General features: G+C 37.0%; 1 protein-coding gene across 3 annotated transcripts in view; it reads right to left on the bottom strand.

Moving 5' to 3' along the window:
* The window catches only part of ARHGAP42 (Rho GTPase activating protein 42), a 254,950-nt gene that overhangs the window by 161,645 nt on the left and 69,038 nt on the right, over positions 1-24,267 (bottom strand). For all 3 annotated transcript variants that reach the window (XR_013757530.1, XM_079101943.1, XM_079101944.1), the window contains exon 3: positions 2,174-2,235. Coding sequence is in view for 2 of the 3 variants with exons in the window: in XM_079101943.1 (XP_078958069.1) it covers positions 2,174-2,235 (62 nt within the window). In the remaining variant the exon portion in view is untranslated. The remainder of the gene's footprint in view (positions 1-2,173; positions 2,236-24,267) is intronic.

Genomic DNA, 24,267 nt, shown 5'->3' with positions numbered 1-24,267 from the left:
CATCAATCCTCTCTTTTTCTCCCATTTCAGAAGAGGTTGGTTCCTGGTGCCCATGAAAGCCCTCCTTGGTGCTATGGGAATACTCCCATGGTCTTCTTTCCCCACACAGGCTACAACACACCTTCTGATATTTTTTAACATTTTAAAATCATAACCCATGCTTTTTGGTTTATTTTTGGTTTATTTGAACCATTTTCACAGGATTTGAATCAAAGCTTTACCCACCCAGACCTGTATATTCCCTGGGCTTCTACATCACCTCCAACTTAATTTTCACATCTCTCTAACTACTCTTTCCCATTTCTGTCATCAGCTCCTCTTCCAGGCCACAAGGGCACATAGTACCAGGTCTCCCTGTGGAAGTTGGCTTTTTTTTCCTTGTCGTTGATGCTTACATCTTTCTTTTATTGGTGCATTTTAGTTATACAGAATAGTAGGTTTCATTGTGGCATATTTATATATGCAGTAGTGCACTTTGACATCCACCCCACGTCACTATTTTCCACCATCTTTCTCCCCTCCTCCTGATCCCCCACTTCCCCTCTAATCGTCTCCCTCTAATATTCTCTCTGCTATCATCATGTCTTTTTTTCCCCCTCTCTCTTTAGATTCCATATGTGATACTTGTCTTTCTGTGTTTGGCTTAGTTTACTTAAATAATGATCTCCATTCATTTCCTGCAAATGTTCTTCTTTTCCTTCTCCCTTTTTTCTTATTTTGTACCAGGGATTAAACCCAGCCAGGGGCACTTAACCACTAGACCACATCCCCAGCCCTACACTCCTTTTCTTTTTTCTTTTTTTAAATTTTAAAAAAATTTTTTACAGACTGCATTTTGATTCATTGTACACAAATAGAGTACAATTTTTCATTTCTAAATGTAGCTCATAGAGGTTGAGTGTGTGCATGCTTAAAGCACTTAAGACAATGTCCTATTTAAGCTTTATAACTCAGATCAAAATCATCCCCACAGAAAATCTTTCTCTGACCTGATAATATATGTACCTAGTATAAGTTACATTTTATGACTGCCTTTTTGACACTGGGACTAAACATCTTGGTCCAGTCCTCTATCTGGTTACAACTCTCAATCAACCTTCTATTAAACCCTTCTAGGAACCATCAACTGATTCCACATACTTTATCCTACCTTGGGGCCCCTGTCCAAGCTCATTTACACGATGCTGTGCCCACAGTGTGATCCTCCGCAGCTGCGGCAATGCTCTCTGGGAGTCAATGCCACCTTACAGGCACTCTCCTCAAACTGCCTTCTTTTATCTATTCACTAAAATAGCACCGCATTCCTTGGGCATTTAATCCACACTTAAGTACTATATTTATGTGTATATATCATCCAACAACTACATGGGAGGACAATAACATCCAAGATGACTGATGATTTAAACCAGTCTGTAACCCTCCTCACTCTGACAATCAGCATCATCATCACCAACTAAACCTAATTAGTAAGTGCCAGGTGCTGTGACAAATGCTCTAAAACAATGAGTGCACACTGCTATTCTTTCCACATTATAGATGAAAACAATGGGCCACAGAGAGGGACCAAAACAAAATTCTAAATACAATGGGTCCAAAATTGCATTTTGAGGAGATAAATATATTAACAATAATTGTGCTCTGATATTTCAAAATAATAAGTTAATCCACCACCTGGAAAGCTTTCCCCATTATTCTCAGTTAGCAAAATCCTCTCCACCTTCACACCCCATCTCAAACATTACCCTGAGATGGGTAATATTACCCTGCTAACACCCTGACAAAGTTAGTTGTCCCATCCATGAATTGTCTTTAGTGCTTGAAACATATCTTTATCATAACACTAAGGTTATTATAATATAACTTGCAAACATCTCCTGAATTAGAATCCATTTCTTAATGACAGTTTGTTCGATATTTTTAATTCTCAGAGCAATTATAAATGGCAAGCAAATAAAGGTAACCGACATGTGCTCAACATATGAAATAAATAGGACAAATATTATCTCTTATTAGCAATATTTGATAATTACAGTCAAAAATCTTTTCACAAATACATGCAGCATTTAGTACACATATCAAATCATAGGGTGTAGCATGGCTAATTCAGGAAATCTACTCATTTTTTAATAAGCTGAAACAAAGCAATATCATTAAGAAATGGGAACAGACTTACCAATCTTCGCCTTTCTTCTTCTACTGCAATAAGCAGTCTTGCAAATTCTTTCAGTGATTGAGCTATTTTTAAAAAAGAAAGACATTAATCTTCTTTCATTGCTAACATTTAATTATACAGAAACAAGCATTAAAATTAAATTAGTTATTAGTTTGTGTATATTATGTGGTTTTATGTTTGTCTAGCATAAAAACAGTATAGATAAGATTGTAACAACTAACAGATACAGATAAAAGTTGTATGTTTCCCTGCTTGTTGTAAATAAAAGTTTAGCAGACATCAAGTAAATTTTTTCTTCAAAGACACTAGAAGAAAGTTTATATATCATATATACAAAAATTTAAAAACATCAATAAAAGTATTGTACCAGGATCACTTCTAAACAGTGACCCACAAATATAAAACATTATGAATTTTTTTTAATCTATAAAAAGCAATAAATCTCATGCTATTTAGATGTACTGAGTAACATTCAGTAACCTTCTGAACTCCAAAAGTTTAGGGGTTGTAGATATTTGAAAACAGTCTACATTCTAAAGGGGTGACTTCTCTTTCACATCTATTTAGGTCTTTGTTATTCAATTAAGTGTGGTCAGAAGGACCAGCAATGTGAGCATCTTGGGGGCTTGTCAGATAGAGATGCAGACTCTCACGCCCATTCCACAATCTGCATTTTAACAACATCCTCAAGTGAGCTGTCTTATATTAAAGTTGTAAGCAATGCTTTAGAAAACTACCTGCACCTATACTGTCCCGCTTTAATAGCAATTAGACAAGAATAATCATCTAAATCAAGTATTAAGAAACATTGGGAGAACAAATCCAAAGTTAATGAATTAATGGGGAGTTACAATATAGTCTTTAAAAATGCCTAGTCCAAATGGCAATTATGAAAGAGTGATTCATCCACCAATGTTGACATCCAGTACTCAACATGAATTCTTAACTAACATCAGAATGTCTGGATTATAAAAATGGCAACACAAAGAAAAAGAAAACTTTTTTTTTTTTTTAATTCAACTATTAAGCCTTCTTATGTCCTTATTATTCAGCTCTTGGTCTCTTCCTTTTCCCATATTAATAATGAAAATGTTCTGGGCTACCAGAGGTCTAGTCAGTCTGTGATACAGTCCACAATAAAAGCAGGCAAGGAAGGAAAAAGAATCCAGTCATATCAGAACTCATTAAGGAAGCGAAGGAATGTTTCCCATTCAAAACTTAAAATTTAAGGGCTGAGGATACAGCTCAGTGGTAGAGCTCTTGTCTAGCATGCATGAGGTCCTGGGTTCCATCCCTGGCACGGCAAAAAAAAAAATATACATAAAATTTTTTTAAACCTTGAATTCCATTCTAGGATTTTTCTCTTTTTGGAACCACCAGGCTTTACACTATCCAAGCTGGTGTAAATTTTGTCCCTATGATACTTCACATTTGATTTTATTCCATTACTATAAAAGTCATCAAAGGATCATTTGAGAAACTCACGTTAATCTGATAAATACACTAGAAGACTTAGAGAAAGATTAATATTTTCTAAAAATTTAAAAAATAGATTTTAACTTCTTCTGAAATATTGATATTGATGCTGTAATACATCCCAGTTTTGATGACAGTAAATTGACTAGAAAAATATTTGATAAATACAAAGATTTTCACTGGAGTGCCTGACAACAAATTTACATTTTTGTACTTTGGTAAAGAAAGCTGTGCTGGAATGATGTTGGAATGCTGTCTACTGTAACTAAAGTTCTCTGATGAAGAAGAGGGCAGTGAAACCCTGGATGATGGGAGACAATTTTAGAAGGCTACAGAGAAAGAGGGCAAGAGGTAAGTCAAATCAGGCCACAGGTCTGGAGGCAGCAGGAAATCCAGAAGGCGAAGAAATCGGAAGAAACAAAATTAGAGACCAGTTGAAAGTCTGTATAAAAGGCACATGGAACCCAGACTTCTAACTTGGTATTCCCCAACTTTTCTAATGAATGTCAAAACATTTAACCTCAGATGCCTCCTTTTACCAGAAGCTATTGGATAATGTGCTCTAACCAAACATGGGAATGAATCATTAGAAAGGAGGAGACAGATTCCAGGAAACAGGAAATCCACAGTAGCATAGAAGCGGGTAGAACTCCCAGATGACACCAAGGGCACCCAGGTCAACAGCTGCACCAAGGCCTACAGAGAATCTTGTGTGGACTAGAGCAAGAGCTAGGGGTTCTAGAAACACATGTCCAGAGAACAGAAAAAGACTTGATTGATTTTCTGATATATCTGAGGGTTGCAAGGGGAGTTACAACCCTGGAAAAAAAGTTTAAGGATGAATTAGCAAAAAAGCACTTTAAAGGAAGGAAGGAAGGAGGAAAAGAAGAAAGGGAGCAAGGGAGGGAGGGAAGGTATTTCAAAATCTATTATTAACTCCTGGGAAAACAATATATACAAATAAAACAATCATAATAAACTAAGTAGTTGAGTACTAAGTAACAGGTATGAAGTTACTGTAATACAAACACTAAAAACAAATTTTAGCAAAACTGCCTTAACTGAGAGAACAGAGGGAAAGAGAATGTAAGGTAGTATAAAGTCAAGACATGCATGACAGTAGGATGATATGCAGAACTGAAAAAGAAAATCAAGAAGCAGCAAGGATAATCATGGTCTCGGAAAAACAGAAATGATAAAGTTCAAAGTGGTCTTTCTGGAAAATTAAAACAAGCAGTATGGACTAGGAATAACAAGATGGGAGAATGCTAGTGTTTAATAAACAACAAAATCTATAACTTTTTAAACAAAAATATCTTTGCCCCAGAATAGCTAAAGCAATCCTTAGCAGGAAGAGTGAAGCAAGGGGTATCGCAATACCAGACCTTCAACTATACTACAAAGCAACAGTAACAAAAACGGCATGGTATTGGCACCAAAATAGACAGGTAGATCAATGGTACGGAATAGAGGACATGGACACAAACCCAAATAAATACAATTTTATCATACTAGACAAAGGGGCCAAAAATATGCAATGGAGAAAAGATAGCCTCTTCAACAAATGGTGCTGGGAAAACTGGAAATCCATGTGCAACAGAATAAACTCCTATCTCTCACCCTGCACAAAACTCAACTCAAAATGGATCAAGGACCTTGGAGTCAGACCACAGACCTTGCATCTTATAGAAGAAAAAGTAGGTCCAAATCTTCAATATGTCAGCTTAGGATCAGACTTCCTTAACAGGACTCCCATAGCACAAGAAATAAAAGCAAGAATCAATAACTGGGATAGATTCAAACTAAAAAGCTTTCTCTCAGCAAAGCAAACTATCATCAATATGAAGAGAGAGCCTACAGAGTGGGAGAAAATCTTTGGCACTCATACTTCAGATAGAGCACTAATTTCCAGAATCTATAAAGAACTCAAAAAACCTCTACACTAAGAATAAAAATAATCCAATCAACAAATGGGCTAGGGAAATGAATAGATACTTCACAGAAGAAGATCTACAAGCAATCAACAGATATATGAGAAAATGTTCAACATCTTTAGTAATAAGAGAAATGTAAATCAAAACTACCCTAAGTTCCATCTCACCCCAATTAGAATGGTGATTATCAAGAATACTAGCAACAACAGGTGCTTGCAAGGATGTGGGGAAAAAGGTACACTCATATATTGCTGGTGGGGCTGCAAATTAGTGCAGCCACTCTGGAAAGCAGTGTGGAGATTCTTTAGAAAACTTGGAATGGAATCACCATTTGACCCAGCTATCCCACTCCTTGGCCTATACCCAAAGGATTTAAAATCAGCATACTACAGAGATAACAGCCATAACAATGTTCATAGCTGCTCAATTCACAATAGCCAGATTGTGGAAGCAATCTAGATGTCCTTCAACTGATGAATGGATAAAGAAACTGTGATATATATATATATATATATATATATATATATATATATATATATATACACACACACACACACACACACACTGGACTATTACTCAGCCATAAAGAATAATAAAATTATGGCATTTGCAGGCAAATGGATGAAATTGGAGAATATCATGCTAAGTGAGATAAGCCAATCTCAAAAAAACAAAGGAGGAATGATCTCGCTGATAAGTGGATGATGACACATAATGAGGGGGTGGGAGGGGGGCAAGAATGGAGGAAGGAAGGACTGTATAGAGGGAAAAGAGGGGTGGGAGGGGTGGGGGGGAAGAAAAAAATAACAGAATGAATCAAAAACTATTACCCTAGGTAAAAGTATGATTACACAAATGGCATGCCTCTACTTCATGTACAAACAGAGAAACAGTATGTATCCCATTTGTGTACAATAAAAATAAATTTTAAAAAATTAAATTAAATTTTAAAAAATGCATCATTCTCAAAAAAAATATTTTTACACTCGGTAGTCTAAAATGTAGGAAAGGGTACAAGACATATATTAAAATTTCTCAAAGAGTTAAGTAATACCCAGCACACAGAAGCCTGTTGACAGCTATTTTGGAATAAAAATAGAACTCAATTATAGATTGGCAGGGGCATACCAGAACCTCCCCCTTGGTCAATCCAGAAAATGAAGACTGGATGATGTGTTCCCAGACACTGTTGCTCTGGCTGCAGGGTCATGCCTGTGAAAGCTTCTCAAGTCTACTGGCTTCCCCAGGAAACTTCCTCCTCCAAGAGTAAATTATGGACTTGCTTTAAATCAGGTTTTTGGTTACAAGCAAGGAAAGTCAGGTTCTCATTTTGCTCTTCTCCCTCCTTATCCAAAAACGAATGATGTTGTTTTCTACTATACTTGAATGGTTTTCTGGTCTGTTTCCCATATAAATACTATTTATAGCCTCAGTCAGATATTAGTTGATTATAATGGCAATGGCTGGGAAGAAAAATTTTAACATGCAAAAGCAATTGAATATCTGGTTCCCCACAACAAAAATTAGTCTCCCTCCAGCAGATTTTTGGGACTGGACCCAATTTGACAATTATATTCCCTCTTTTTCTTTTGTTGATTTTTCTGAGAAAGGACTTCAAAAACATTGGTTGTTCGTTTTAAATATTATAGCCTCAGTTCCATAAAAGTATACATTTCTTGGCCAAAATCTAGATGTTCATGCTCATCATTTGCTCTATAAGAAAATAACATACATAGCCAGGAACCATAAATATTCTTCTCATGAATTAGTAACAGTCGCCTACTGATTTCTTAATCCTATGAAAGTTTTTCCCAAAATATTTTTTATGATGATTTCAAAATACTGCATTAATAGTTTACTAGGTACAGCATAACAGAAAGAAAACAGGAATTAGCAGTCTTTAGTAGAATAAGGCTAATGGGGATCCCCAGTTACTTCCCTGCCTTGAAAGTGTAATAGGAAACTGACAGAAGCCAGGCAGATCGAAACTGTTCAGTATACCCCAACAGCTCTCTAAGACAAGAAGCCAGTGTTAGCATTTCTGGTGCACAGGACCCACAAACGCCTTAAAAAAAAAAAAAAAAAAACAAACAAGAGAACTGCAGGGATTATATTCTATAGTATACCAGACCTTAGGCATGAAACATATGGAATAACTCCCCCAGCAACTACCATAAGGCTTTACGTGGAAAAGCTATTGAATTTGTGTGAGTGCTTGAGGTATTTCTTCTAAGACTACTTAGGAAGACTGACAGTATTTTTTATAAGACACAAATTTCTAACAGTCAAGTTTAAGCAATTTTCTATGATGTTCCATATTGTGTTAATATGAATAAATAACGTTCTTTACTATGCAATTTTTGGGATCCCAAATGACATTTGATACAACAGCTGGTCCTTCCATTACAAATTTTGACCCTGTGTATATGACAGGAGTTTGATTTAGTGAGAGCCACATTCCAAAAACTATACTTAGAACACAGTGGATTTTCAATAGATGATGGTTAAATGAACTAATGAGTTTAACAATATATTCCCACAGTCTATTTGCTCTATGAGGAGAAACATACCAGCTTTTACTCTAGAATTCAGGAAATACTACAAAGAGGATAGGCAGATACTTTGGAAAATTATGTTGGCTATCTAAATTCCTGCCACCTGCACAAAACTTTCCTGGCTGTATTCATCAATAATAACCTCTCTCCTTCCTGTCCATCTGGAGCATGCAATAATTGGAAAGCAATCAAAATAGAGTTTCATATATAAATTTTAACTTTCCAATAAATTACTGGGGTCAAGAATATTGTTACAGGTTTCCTTTTTATGTCCAAAATATAATATTGGAAAAACACTTTCAGAAAAAAAATAAATCTATTATTAAAGTATATTTATGGCAGGTCCTGAGAGTATGAGCACTCATGAGGACATCAGTTCAACTACACCCTGGACAGTGATAGAGCATGCTGATGGCTTCAATATTTGACAGGCACATAAATTCTGAAACATCCCTGGACTGTCTAAAACACCTATTTCCTAACTTAACCTTTCTCACAGTCTTAAATTCACCCTACTGCTTGTGACTAGAAAACCTGTTTAATGACTAAAATAGGAATGGGAGAGAATAAAGAAAACTCCTCTCTGTTCACTGTTGACATAACTCCATTATCTTACATACTAAGCATTATACAATTAAATGTTTCAAATCAATCAGCTTGAGTTTTACATACTTTACAACTCCATGAGAACGGAGAAAGCCTCTGTCTCATAGCCAATCAACATTTATAACATAGTCAGAAAGTGCTGTGTTACACTCTTCTCCCAGAAGTCTTTCCTCAAACTTAAACAGCTTACATACCCAAGCACAAGTGCAGATCAATTGCAGCAAACTTTAGTTATTAGAGTAAGCAAATCACTTATGATCTTCAGATATGCTACAGTGAAGAACTGGGTCAGCCACTTTGTTAAATCTCAATGAAAATGTGAAAATGTGTAAATATCTATGAAAGTCAGATTGAACCGATGCAATTACATTTCATAAGTTCAGGTGATACCCTAATAATCATCTCTCTTCTCTATTTGGAAGCAAGATACAGGCTCTATCAGGCCCTTCTTAGCATCTTTATAGATTAACCTCTCATAAATAGTAGGAAACAGACAGTAAAACATCAATATGACCTCACCAGAGTGGATGAATCTGCCATATTCTTCTGGATCTAGCCACACTGAGAAAAATTAAAGTAGCATTAGTATACATAGCCAAGTGACACCTGGCACTGCACTATATGCATACAGTGATTGAAGGCCCATCACATCACAAGCAGTTCATCCTGAAACTTACACTGTTGAGAGAATTTTGATTCTTTGAATATATTTTTAAAAATCAAAGGTAGACACAGACTGTAGTAAACAACAGCTTTGAGAAATGATTTCTGTCATACACAAAAAAGAACAATCAGTTTACGGTACTGCTGAATAATAAATGCCAGTCACCAAAACGGATGAAGTAGCATTAAAAGTGACACTAATTTTCCCACCAAATATCAGGTGTAGTAATTAACACCCCCGAGGAAAGGCCATCCACTTTGTCTGCCTCATGGCAGACATAAATTCTTCTTGTTATTTTCTGGGAGCCACAACTTCATGTAAGACTTTTCCACTCCATTTGTGGCTTCAAGTTCCATGGATGCCTAGTTGCAAAGCTAAAAAAACCAACAGAAAAGGAAAAAAAAAAAAAAAAAAAAAAAATCATGGGCTCTGGAGAATGCTAGCAGGTTGCCGTAAATACATGTCATTTCTCAGCAACACCCATCTCTCATCTAACATTTTGCAGCCCCTGAGAATCCAAGGTCTTACATAAAAAACACATGGAAATTTATTTATCTTTGAGGTAATTAAACCTAGTTCTCCATGATGTCCTTCTTGTGATCAGACATTTTAACTGTCAAACACAAATCAAAAAACAAAACTCACCAGGCCCAGTTATGCATGCCTGCAATTCCAGAAGCTCAGGAGGCTGAGGCAGAAGAATCACAAGTTCAAAACCAGCTTTAGCAACTTAGCAAGGGTCTGAGCAACTTAGTGAGACCCTGTCTCAAAATAAAAAATAAAAAGAACTGGGGATGTGGCTCGTTGGTTAAGCACCCCAGGGTTCGATCTCTGTACCCAAAAAACAAAAATTCATCTTGAGAACAAGACCCTGAAAATGAGCATTCTAGAATTCAATCGACCTATCCCAGAGCAGCACTGTGTGTAAGTGAACTGGGTTCAGGTAAACATGATGTATACCAAGTTGCAAGAGCTTGTTACTCTTTACTTCAGTGATTAAAAGGGAGTTTAATATTATAGCATTGTTTTCTAATGAGGTATTATAGCATGGTATGAAATACACAGCCTACGAATGAAAAGGATAAGAAAATTAGACTTTTATCAAGCCAACTAGAATCCGCACAGAGTTCAGAACAGCCTAGTCTCTACCTTGGAACTTGTCCATTACCATGACATGTGTCATATTTTATCACACACTCAGACTCCAGTCCAGACTGCACAGGACATGTATGCGTAAGGAATCTCTACTTTGAAATCCTTATTATCAAGATATTTCTTTATGCTTTCTCTGTTCCTGAGTATCCTCTAACTATACTGCCCAGACACTCTGATGGGGTTATAACTTATAATCTAGTCTCCTTTGAACTCTCAACTCCTGTTCCTACTGCCTCCCACGAAACCTGGGTTCTGACATTTCACAGGTTCTCAGTCACCTAAGATACCCTTAACTGGGTTTGTCAACATTGGTCCCAACACTGCCACTGCACAGGTGGACTGAGAATCAGAACCTGTGACCCAATCTTCCATCTCTCACTCTCTTCTTATCTGCAGATACTCAGTCTGGTTTCTCTCATCCTCACTGGTATAACAGCTGGACTCAAAAAAAGAAAGAAATCTCCTGCAAGCCAAAGACTTGATCTATAAGAGAGACGTACACTACTGCTCCAGATCATTCAAAATACCCATGAAAACTGAAAATTAGCAGGGCATGATGGTGCACACCTATAATCCCAGCAGCTTGGGAGACTGAGGCAGGAGGACAGCAAGTTCAAAGACAGCCTTAGCAAAGTAAGGTGCTAAGCACAGGTGGACTGAGAATCAGAAACCCTGTCTCTAATTAAAATACAAAATAGGGCTGGGGATGTAGATCAGTGGTCAAGTGCCCCTGAGTTCAATCCCCGGTATACAAACCCCTCCCCTACTCAAAAAAAAAAAAAAAAAAAAAACTGAGAATTATCATGGTTCCAAGATAAAGGTAACAGTGGATGTACAGAAATAATTCTAGGCTATACATCAAATAGTTTTTCCTTTTCCTAAAAAGACATATAGCTTTGTAGTAATATCCACCTTCAAACTGCCAAACTACAAGACAGATTCAGAGTTCAGGCATATATATTCATATATTACTGGGCTTATATATGTTATACATATGGGCTGAAAGTACTGTTTAGCAATAAAGTATTTGCCTAGCATGCACAAAGTCTTGGGTTTCATCCACACTAGGTGGGGGTTGGGGGGAATGTTTTATATGCATTACCAAATTTTGGCAAATGAATAAATATAAAAGGATAACCTTCCAATGTCACAACAAACTGGTTTTTCCCTAGACCTCGTCATATCCTCATTCAGATGAAATTCATCTGAATTCTTGAGAAGAACTTTAACTGAGATCTCATTAACATAGCAAATATCACTGTGCATGTCACTGTGTAAAAGTCATACTCATGTGCTAATGAAAATCATGTAATTCTGATGTTGCCTTGGTTTTTTTGTTTGTTTCATTTTTTTGGTACCAGGCATTGAACCCAGGGGCACTCAACCACTGAGCCACATTCCCAGCCCTTCTTTATTTTTTGAGACAGAATCTTAGTTGCTTAGGGCCTCACTAAGGAGCTACTGCTGGCCTTAAACTTGCAGTCCTTTTGCCTCAGCCACCCGATCCACTGGGATTAGCCTTGCTTTGATATTTTTTTGTTTTGTCTTAGGGGTATTTGTTTCCAGAAGCCAAAACAACTCCCAATTCATAAACCATTCACCCAAGTGTGAGAGCACTCACATTTCAGAGCACTTACTGTGATGTACGTCTATTTTCTAAGTTAACATCCACACAATGATAGCAGTGACTGGAGTAGAAACTATCTTCATTTCACAGAGGAGAGAAGGAACAATGACTAACTTGACAACTTGACCCCTGACCCCAAAGCAAGTACATGGAAAAGCAGGTATTTAATTTTGATTATTGAATTCCAAACCCTATTCTCTTCTAGCAAACCATATTAACAAGAAAAAAAAAAAAATAGTAGTACCAGCCTACTGCCCTGCCACATTACAGGATGAAAAGAACAGGCTTATCAACTTTAAAGGCAAACAGTCATAGAGCTGTTTGTGCTCAAAGGGTAATCAGGTGCCAAGTCTCCTGCGTTTACAGGAACAATCAGTAATTTGTTGCTGATAGACAACAACTTACACCTCGCAATACCCCCAACTCACAGCCATCGGGAAATGACCTCCCAGCACCCTTCACATTCCACAGCCTGAAGCACCCCATTCATACTTCTCTGCACCCAGTCTCCTACCACCCCCTCAGTGAAGCTCAACATCCGCTTCCTTGCCCAGCTTCTCTTTTCCACAACCTCTGAGCCTCCCATGACCTCCTGGCTTTAATTCGCACACCCACAAGGACGCTAAAAGTTCAAGCTATCTAACCCCTTTGGTTTTGCTTTTCTGGCAATCCTTTCATTCAACTCTAGTTTACTCCTAATCTTATTTCCCACAGTGGCTATCTTAAAAGAATGTTCTTCTTCCTCAAGAACCCAACCCCAAATTCCCCTCATCTTACCAGATGTACTGGCTTTCTGCTTCTCTGAGAGAAGTTCAAGACCCTCAGATCCACAATCTCCACTCCTTCTCTTCACTTTACTTCTCTCAAACAAAAGCCACCCTTTTACTCTCAGAAGCCAGGGACTCTTCATTAAGCTTCTAATCTCACCTCTCCCCTCCCCTCCCTGTGATTTTTATCATTGCTCCTCCCTCCTCACAAAACAATTTCTTCTTTCTCTCCTCAAACTAACACCCAGGGACCTAACATACTAATGAGGCAGGAGGAGCAGGACGAAGGCAGAGGGCAGGAGATTTATCTGATTCAGGTCCTAGCACTGTGCAAAGCTCTCTGATGCTTCCAGTATCCCAAGAGAAAGTCACATGTAAAATACCCAAATCCTGTCACCATGCTACACATTTTATAGATCGAGAAATTGAAGTAGACAGGTTTGATAACCTGCATGGTCACAGAACTAATAACTTGTAGAGTTCAACTTTGAACCCAAGTAAGTCATCTGAAATGTACGCTCTTCCCCACTACCCTAGACAGAGCCCCACAGTCCCAATCACTGTCCTAAATTAATAAATCAATTACCTCCTGGGAATTTCTCCTAAGCATTTTATCTGAATCTCAAACTTAACAGGCCTCCCAGCTACCCTGACCACATAGGTACAGATAATGTGCTCATAATCCCATTCTCCTTGTAAGCCAAATGATGAATTATCTTTAATTCTTCCTTCGATACACCAAACACCAAATGCTGATTTCTCTCCTCCTCCCTTCTTACATACCCAGTCACTTTATCTCTGTTTTATTACTTGGTTTCCCAGCTTGTCTAACTCCTTGTATGTATTAATGGCATACATTAATAAAGATACATACAGAATAAAATTCCTAGAGAGCATATTAAGTATGTCATTTTCCAATCCAAAACCTTTGATGGGTAAATAATGTTCCAACTTCATCCTGCAAATACTTTAGGGCCTCCATGATGTAGCCATAAGGTGCTTTTCCAAGTGTCTTAATCCAAGATACTGCTACTTCTAATCTTGAACTTCACACTGTGAAACTACTAGACATTCCTATAACTTCCTATTTCCATGTCTTTCCCTGTATTTCCTAGCTGCATCTTCCCTTAACCACTAGGTCCTAGTTCCTCTGTTTGGACATCTTCTGATGTCCCCAGCCAGAAGTCCCTTCTCAGCTTTGGAATTCTCACAACATTTCTGTCCTGACTATACTTAAAGCACTCAGCACGTGTTCCTTAGTATACAGTGATTATAACTTGGAATTATTTTTTAACCCCTTCTACTTAGATAATAAGGTTTGCATGTTTTATGAGGTTCTTTGTACTCTGAAGTATCATTGTTGGTAGAGGATTCTAGAGAATCCAAAGTCCACATCAGTATAAACCAAACTTTTGAAAGTCCGAGTTTTTTGTTTTCACCCCTGGGACATTTGTACTGTATCTACACTGGTCCATGAAAATAGTCTCGTATTCTAAGGGCATACCTTCAAAACAAAGTCTTTGCAAATGCTCTGGCTGGTAAGAAATGACCAGGTTCTCCTACAAACACGAGGTATCTACAGTTTTGGTGGCTTCACTGGCACGGCACTGGGCATCTGTTGATTCAAAAAGCACACATCTGGAATAGACTAAAATATTAGCCCCACCCCCAATGCCTATTCAATTGTGGCTCTGCATAAACCACAAGTCTATTGTTTAAAGTAGTGGTTTTCCACAGGCTGCATCAGACACCAACACTCTCCATCAAATAAATGGTTCCTGAGGCACCAAGAGGGGAGTCTGCCTCAGTTCAAATCTGGGATGGAGCTCAGAAATCAAACTGTTAAGTCTCTACACAATTGATTCTGATGGCAGGCAGTCTGGCGATTTCTCACTTTGGGAATAAAATAAAATACATGCTTTTTTGATGAATTAAAGGTTCAAATTTAATATAGGAAACACTGTATACTGTAATAAGATTACTGTATACTATAATAAGATTTCTCTACTTCCTTGCTTGAAGTTCATCAGTATTCCAATGGCAGAAATAGGTCCTAGCCCCCAGAGACCTTATCTAAGTCTCAAGAATCAAGCAAGATTCCACAGCTCTTTTCCCCATAGCCTCTGAATCATGACTCAGCAAGTATCATGAGCTTTTATCTTTAACACAAAAATTACTTTAGACTAGTCCTCTGTCTTAGTCATATATTCCTAGATAAACATCCAAGGCAAATATATTTCTTTTAATTTTTTTAGGCCCATTAGTCAACTTCGTTCTTCTTTTCCAACCTCTCCTTCCATACTCTGTCCCTGTCTCCAGATCTCTTCTTCGATACTTGTATATTTCTCCTTGATTTCTGCCAGTGAGTTACATTAATTTCTGGGAGTCCTGCCTCCCAACTCCTTTCAGTTGCAATCTCCAGGTCTATGGTCTTTCTGGTCCAAACATTTTATGTCAAAAGTGAGACTATATTTTTTGTCTTTTCATTCACATTTAGAAAAGTGCTTCCTTGGTACATAAAGAATGTGGTGATCAAGGTAACCCCTGACTCACTCTGAACTGGCAAAGGCTTCCTTGCCTTGTAATTCAACTCCTATATGGATGACAGGATAAAGTTCCTAAAGAGCAACTTCAATCAAATGGCCTGAGTATCTCTCGAGAATCTGCATTTTAAAATCTGGACTACAGAGCAATAATGTTCTGTGGTTCTCAATCCTTATTCTCCTGTTAAGAGGATATTACATCCCAGTTTTCTTCAATGCTGCAATTATCAAAACAATGAAAACGAGCATGCAGTCAGACTGAACAAGGGAAGAGATCAGATGATCCAGAGCAGGAGGACAGACAGAAAAGCAGAGAAATGCTTCAAAATTCTAAATGCTTCAGAAGTAATCTAGTGCTGGTACAGCCAGCATGACTCGAAAGCATTTACTGCTTTTGCACCAAATGATTTTGTACCTGAAATTAGATCAATATCTATGGAGTCATGTAAATTTGCAAACAACAGGGAATGGCAGGTAAAACAAGGTTCATTTTATGGATAGTTTGCCATAACACTACTCTCTTGAAATAACAAATATTTAGATATTAAAATTATAGAACAAAATTCAAATAATCTTCCTTCTTCTTGTATCTCCAAAACATTAGTGAATATACAATGAACTTATTTATTTTATCATCTAACTCCTCTGACAAGAATGCAAACCTCATTGGGGCAGGGGTGTTTGTTTGTTTTTTGTTTTTTGATCTGTTTTGCACACTAATATATCTTTAGCATCCAACACAGTACTTGACAAATCATAGGTGATTGGTAAGTATTTAGTGGGTGAACAAACTAAAAGTAAACTAAGAGTCAAGTTCATGACTTAGGAGCTAGGTGGTCAAGGTTTTAGTACCTGTGTGACTTCAGAAAATCATTTCACCTTTAAGTCTCATGGAAAATAACAGCATTAGCTCCCATGTTTGTCAAGTTCTCTTTCTACTCTAATAAGCTATATTGGGGTTCTAGGAAATCACAGCAGCATTGCTAAGTCAGAAGCATCATTTCTAATCATTAAGAAAATCAAGAGCTCATGAAACTCCCTACTTCCCCACACTCACATGTCTATAAAGGAGGTAAAAGAACGATTCCACAATTAGAGAAATGCAGCTCCCAGACAGACATAAACAACTCCACATCAAGAAAACAACTGCAGAAATAATACTATCTTCAAAGCTGGGGCAGAATTCTCCTTATACTCAATGCGGGGTGGAATAAATTCCACAAAGCAAACTGGGAAACTACAAATAAAATAGGGCCTATAGGTTGAACTTTAAGGAAAGACATATCACCACTGACCTCCAAAGGCTCCGTGGTTGGGTGCCAGAGAGTTCAATCCCTGGAACCACCCCCCGCCCCCGCCAAAAAAAAAAAAAGAAAAAGAAGAAATTATGAAATTATAAGTTATTTGTATGATTTCAATTTACTAAGACCAATCTAGTCATACAAACATTAAAGGAAAGATTCCACCTATGGTTCTATGGCAAAGGCCATAGAACCTTTTTTGTGCAACTGCATTAAAAGAACGCAAACATCCACAGCTTACATTTAAAATCAGGCTGGCTACACCCAATTTTCTTCTGGTGATGCACATAGAGAAATGACCAAATAAACATTTTAAGGAAGCTTAGCCTAAGTAAACTTCTTATATTTTCCAGATCAACCTTTTGAAAATGCAAAAATGATCATACCACTTCTCTAATTAATGTTCTGCAATTACTTTTTTAGTGCATTTAGGTTAAACTTCCCTTTGTCTACCTGCCAGACCCTTCACATGCCTTTTCCCCCTGGATGTCCGCTTTCCAGCTCAAGGGCTGCATTCATTTCTTCCCTAGATCTGGAATGTTTTCTTCCCTTTCCCTTGGCCTACCACTTCTCTGTGGCTGCTTTAAACATCACTTTCTCAGAGGCCTTCCCTCAACTTCTCACTCACCCAACCTGGGTCTGTCTTGAATATGTTCTCAATACAATATAATTTGCTTCTGGAGCATTCAACACAATTGTGATCTAACTACAATTGGTTGCTTAATGTTGGTCTCCCCAGTGAAAATATACATTACCCAAGTTATAGACAGTACCTCAATCCTGGCTGACATTTGAGGACTTATTCGAAGAGTGATTTTCAGACACACACACAAAAAAATGCAAGCACAGGCAGGTTTAGAAGAGTGGCAAGAGAAAGCTACAAAACAGGTTTCTGACTCAAATCTCCAGTCCTTTAGTTTTAGCATACTGCTCTTATAGAAGAGAAAAAACTATACTATTATTACTTTGGCTGTCATATACACTAGGCTTTATATAGTCAAGTCTGGATGGGTCTACCTCTCAACTTTTTCATACTTTCTACGCATATCCAAGAAAGCACTAGGAGTATGGATCTGGGGGTAACCAATTTGAGTGAGTTCATAAAATATCAGAATTTACAAATAATGAGGATCGACTGTATGTAACCACGTCCATGTTACAGTGGACCACCATATTTATTTCACTCTGTAATCTTCTTTGTGGAAATTATTTTTTGAGCTATCACTAACCACAGATGACAGTTCTTGAACTCCTTTTGTACCCATTCTAAAATAATAAGCCTTTTGTTAACAGTTATTTCATCCTAAAAGAAGGGAGCTGTTACCATCTTATCCATGAAGGAAAAAGTTTTGCTACATTTCACCACCAAGTCCCCAGGAAGAAATATAACAGGGTAACAGCTGCATGAAACACAATAGGGAGTCAATAAGCACTGAACAAATTAAAGAAGAGCAAAAGAATATTTAATTCCAGTTTGAAATTTAATATTTACAAATATTAGAAAACTCACAAATGTTTCAAATATACACGTGAAAATTATGTGTGTTCAAGTGTGTGCATAAATATATAAACTATTTCTCAAAATTTAGTCCATTATGACACTGAAAGGAATCATGCTAGACATAACTGAGTACAAATTTTCATTTACTCTTTAATATGACTCTAAAATTCTATTTATGTACCTTAAAGTGATTTCTTCCTAGGAAGCGTAACTACATTTTGCTGGGAGGTTACTCACTTAACAAATATTAAGCTTTGGCTACAAATAAAGCTGTAAATCACTATGTAGAATTAGAAATGTGAGTAAAATTTACTTTCTGACTCAAAGAGCACATAATTTGCTGGAGGAAAAGTCTGGGCATTCAGTGGTAACAGCCTGAACTACTTTTTTAAAAATATCACAAAAGAAGTTTCAGGCAAGAAATGTACACCAATAAGTGAAAAGAGAATTTTTCAGGCTTCTAAATGACAAGTTTTCATATTATTGTTTTTCATCAAAGCCTGAAATTTTAAAAACTAATTAACTTAAAATTTAATTAAATGATCTCTTTAGAATACCAGATGATCTGATGAAAACATGTTTCTCAAGTATCATATTAAGAAAGGAGTGCCACCTAAGATGTGCAACCTTTCCAGCTGTTTCAGTTCGTTAAGTGTGGGTGGTTTCTGTGTGGGTGCAAAAATAAGGGTGGTTTAAAAAAAAAGTGGATAACAATAATTCAATTGTCCAACAGAGACCTATTAAAAGCAAAATATGCTTCCTCTGTCAAGTTCAAAAGAAAATGTTATTTATATAAACAACTCAGGCATTTGGAAATGCTTCGCTTTAATACAGCACTTCCTGATTTATACAGCCACATTTAACTGGGGAGTAAGAAGGGTTTGTATAAACTGATGGATTTTCTTTCAATTCAGCATATGAGTAGGTACTTTGTTTCCTTGAATTTAACCTCTTTTCAATTGTTGTTTATAATGGTATTGTCTTTGGTTTACATACACCTTCCCAAGAAAATGCTTAAGAACAGTTTCACGATAAGCCTATTTCTTTCTGTCAGGATATCACTTGATAAGTATTAAGAGTTATCTGAACGGATGAGTATTGGTAGCTTGTAACCAAATTCTAAAAAAAAGTCTTAACAGAAGCATTTTTCAAAAACGTAGTAGTTTAATTTTATTAGTTTACGTTGAAGAAGAAAATGGGTTTTTATTTAAGTAGAAATGAGTTCTTTTTAGCTAAAATTATTAACAATCTTTTAAATATATATTCTGGATGTATAACATACCAGCTATCTTTAACCTGAAACACAAGTTACTATCTCTCAAAGTGTTTCTACACTATATCAGAATCCCTTCAAAAGACACAAACTATTGGCTAGACCTCCCACCCTGGATTATAGTCTTATTTATCATTTGAAAACAGAATCAAATATTTTTTCCAGACACCTAACAGAAGCATTCTAAAGTGAGTATATTTATTTGACTGAATATTTGTGCATTTATGCATTTTTCCCACACATATGTTCATATATTTCCATACAAAAGTTTATCTTTAAGAATGCAACATGCTCTTGACTATTAATGAGTATTGAACAAATGAATGACTATTAAGTTGTTGCTATGTTTGCATATTTGCATTCAAAACAGTAAACACAGGAACAGAAATATATTAGTTAGGTCAGAAATAGCTGGGTGATTATCACAAAATATATTTTGATATGAATTACCTAACCCATTGCCTCATTTCTCAGTTGAGTTTAGAATTATAACCTCAGTTGACAAATGGTTGTGAGTTGCCTATCTCTACCACAAGAATGTTCTGTTTAGGTGTGTCTAAAGGAATGAAGTCCCCACCTAAAATATTTACTAGCAAACTGACTCTCCTTCTTGGTAAATGTTTAATCTCTTGAGTGCAAAGCTCATACTGTCCAAGACTTTCCTGAGAGTTACTCTATCACACAACATCACTAACCCAGCTGTTTATGCACAACTTCAAATGGACTTTCCAATGGTTTTCAAGATTACACAGAATGAATAAACTTTGCTCATATTAATGACTAACATTTTAATTGGCATGAGTTCAGCTTGACTAACAATATCTGATTTTTTTTTTTTAAATCTAGACTTGGGCTTAAAATGACTTCAAACTGTAGGCTATAAATACAACAACACAGAGTAATCTGCATATTCTGCCTTTGGTATGGACATAAATTCCAAAGAAATATACTAGATGTGAAGCTTTCACAGTGATATCTGTGAACTTCCAGATGTTCAAACTGAACCACTGTGAACAGTGTTTTCAATAGAATAGAATACTATTTTCTGTATAGACAGCCTTTTGTTTCTTACTCATAAGGTTTTAAGGCTGTGCACATGATTCATGTTGGAACATTATCAATTCCCATACATATATATGTATCAGCAATGATGCAAAAGGTACTGAGTTTTCACATTGGCATGCATGTAACTGTGTAATTAGTTTTTAAATGGTACATTTTATATCTAACATATCCCACAAACATATTATTTGAGTAGGACTGCAGCTTATACCAGTTTTCATCACTCCCCTCTCCTCTACCAGCAATTTCCAAGCCCCAAGTGTCTCACTCTATCTTCCTATCTCAAGGACTTTCCTCAGTTCAAAAATCCAAAGCAGGGGCTGGGGCTGTAGCCCAGTGGCAGAGTGCTTGCCTCCCATGTGTGAGGCATGTGTTCAAAACTTAGCACCACATAAAAAATAAATAAAGGCATTCTGTCCATCTACAATTATAAAAAATTGGGAAAAAAATCCAAAGCAGTATAAAAATGGGCAGTGAGAGCAGCTGTGAGAAATTGGATGGACTCGGCAGGCTGCTTCCCACTCATCCTGAGCTACAGTGGGCAGATGAAAAGGAGCCAGTGAACTCTCACCTGTAACTAATTTATGCTTAGAATTAATGTTTTAGAGAAGAGAGAAGCAATGGCCTCTTGGTGCTCTCAGATGGAAAGAAGAGTGCTGAAAACAGAGACAGGATGCCTCCCTGCTTGGGACTTCAACCCTGGAAACAACGGACCTGCTCTCAGGGCCACAGGAATTCCCCACCGGGTCCTGGACAACTAGTCTCATTTTGCTTCCTTCCTACCCAGCAATGTTTCACTGGCACCAAAAAAAAAAAAAAAAAAAAGCACAAGGTCAAAAGGGTATGGTCTAGAGGACATGGAAGATTGATAGACCAGACGCAGTTCTACACATCTAACAAACTCCCAGAACACCTTCCACCAATGAGAGAATTATGCTGATAGAGTAATACCACCTTCTTTTTGTTACTTCACTCAAGATCTGTACTTCATCCTCTTCCTCAGCAAGTACACCGAAAGCAGGCGTCTTATAACCCTCTAGTTCTCCCACTGCTCTCCCTATTCCCACCACCATACACATCAGCAGACTGACTTCACAAATCATTTTGCACTCATGTGGCTTACTTAGATGAGCTTTTGTGTAAGTCATCAAATTTTGCAGTTATGTCATCTGTAAGTCTCAAGGCTACTCTGGCTGAGTGTTTTAGATATTACTCAATGCTAATAGGCACAGCTGTCTTACTTCATTCTTCTTTCATTAAATCAGAGGAATAAAGAAACAGCTGAAACTGGGGCTTCCACAAGGTAAAGTAAAGATAGCTGAAACTCTGTACCTTCTCACACAGAAACAAAACTGATTATGGTACGTCAGAGTAATCCCTGCACTTCATCCACACCAGCCTTACATGATTAGTAAAGGATATATTTCTCCAGCTCACGGTCTTTGAACAACAGGTCAGGATAGCTTCATAATTCCCCATGTTGAGAATGATTATTCCAAGTCTTCTATTATTTTATTATTATAGAATTTAATTAATAATATACAATGTATTTAGAGGCTCGGTTAAAGCATAAAAATGTTGGATGGTTAAGTTACAGAAACATATCTGTAGTTTCACATTAGTTGTTCCAAAAGTAATTCTTGCTTATAAATCACTTGACTTGGAGTCAGGGGTGTAGTTCAGTATTAAAGTGCTTGCCAGGCATGCAAAAGGCCCTGGTTCCCCAGTATCACAAAAGTCAATTAATTAATTAAGTTGCTTAGCTCTGAGTTAGTTTTCCCTAACAAAGTTTTGGTATTTAAATCAGATTCAAGTACATAATACTTAAATAAGCCTCCTGATCTAAAATTAGCAAAGAACTTTACTCCTGTATATTATTCAGCATCTGATCTCCAAACTACTATCTAACTTCTTAAGGCCCTTAAACATTAGAAATTAATCTAATATTAATTGCCTATAATAAGCCTTCTGATCAATTCATACCTTTCAAAACTAACTTGCAACAGCTGCACAACAATGTTCATTTAGCCAAAGTGGAAAGAGTTAAACAGACCACTGTTGAGATACCAAGTCCACTGCAACCCAGAGAAATCACCTGATGTCTGCCTAAAATACTGCAGAGAAGAGTAATTAAAAATCCAACCTTGGGCTGGGGTAGTGACTCAGTGGTAAAGTGCTTGCCTCATATCTATGAGGTACTGGGTTCTATCCTCAGCACTGCATAAAAATGAGTAAATAAAATAAAGGTATTGGGCTAGGGATATAGCTCAGTTGGTAGAGTGCTTGTCTTGCAAGCACAAGGCCCTGTGTTCAATCCCTGGCACCACAAAAAAATTAATTAATTAATTAATTAAAGAAAGGTATTGTGTCCATCTACAACTAAAAATAAAAATAAAAAAACCAACCTCCACAGCAGCCACAGACATGTGATGCTTAAAAGAAAATAAAAGAATATGCATAAAGATGTTTATTGTCCTCTTAACAATAACAGGTGGGAGATCAACCAGAAGCAACCTGCATGTACTCTAGAGATTATTTCATAAATTCTTTGTATGAACCTGATGGAATACAGTCATGAAACCATGATTGTGAAAACCCAAAAATATTTGCTACAATCCTTTTTCCAAAGGAAAATTATATGTATTATCCTATTAGACAAATATGCATATAATGTGGAAAAAATTAAAGTTTATACAGAAAATTACATCATTTATCCAACAAAGTAACTGAAGTTCTATCATGAGTAAAGTTAAGTGCTAAGGTCTTAAAAAAAAAGAAACAGATCTGGCCTCTGACTTCATGGACTTTAGTTTTACAACTAAGAAAAAAATTAATTTTATATGAATCTTATATTTTTCTAAATAATAGTGCTAGTATATTTTCTTATCAATATATCAAGGCTTTTATCCACCTACATTAGGGACTAGATACTTATGACACAAATATCAATAAATGACAATCATGGGCCAGGGATGTAGTTCAGTGGTAGAGCAAATGCTTAGCATATACTGACTTAGATCCCCAGCGGAGGCAGAGAAACATGCAAAATGTCACTATTGCTCCAAATGTTGATGGTGCATGACCACTAATGCTGATCAACCCCATTCATCCTGTGAGGACAAAGGAGTCATTCTGCTTGAAGTCCATGTGGCAGGGCTCTCCCCATTTCCTGGAGACTCTCTAACAGGCAAGTCTGGGTCACCTTTCATTCCAGACTGAGGCAGAAGTAGGTAACCATGATCCCAGAAACCAGTCCCCTCTATGCTCCCTCAGAATAATTCATGCTCACAGAGACAAGTAGTCAAAGTGATCACTGGCATATACCCTCAGAAAGATCACCAACTTGTACATAATTGTGTACATCTGATGTAAATTCCACCTGCAGAAACAGCTTGTCTGAGGACTGTGCACTCTGCCCAGTGATTTCTCCAGGAGAGTTCTTGTGAATATAAGCAAGCTAACAGCATGGGATGAATGAGAAACTCATGCAGTTCATCTTCTCCTGACAGCCCTCCTCTTGTAGGGAAAATACTGCTTTTTTTCCACAGCAAGTTTTGGACTTACTATTGAGATTTTCAAAACTAATAAAATACATTTGTTTGGGAATACAGACATAACTGGTAAAAGTAT

This window comes from Sciurus vulgaris, assembly GCF_902686455.1.
Source record: "Sciurus vulgaris genome assembly, chromosome: 11".
Taxonomy (NCBI): domain Eukaryota; kingdom Metazoa; phylum Chordata; class Mammalia; order Rodentia; family Sciuridae; genus Sciurus; species Sciurus vulgaris.
The sequence above is the reverse complement of the archived record's forward strand: the minus strand, read 5'-3'. Positions and strand labels throughout refer to the sequence as shown.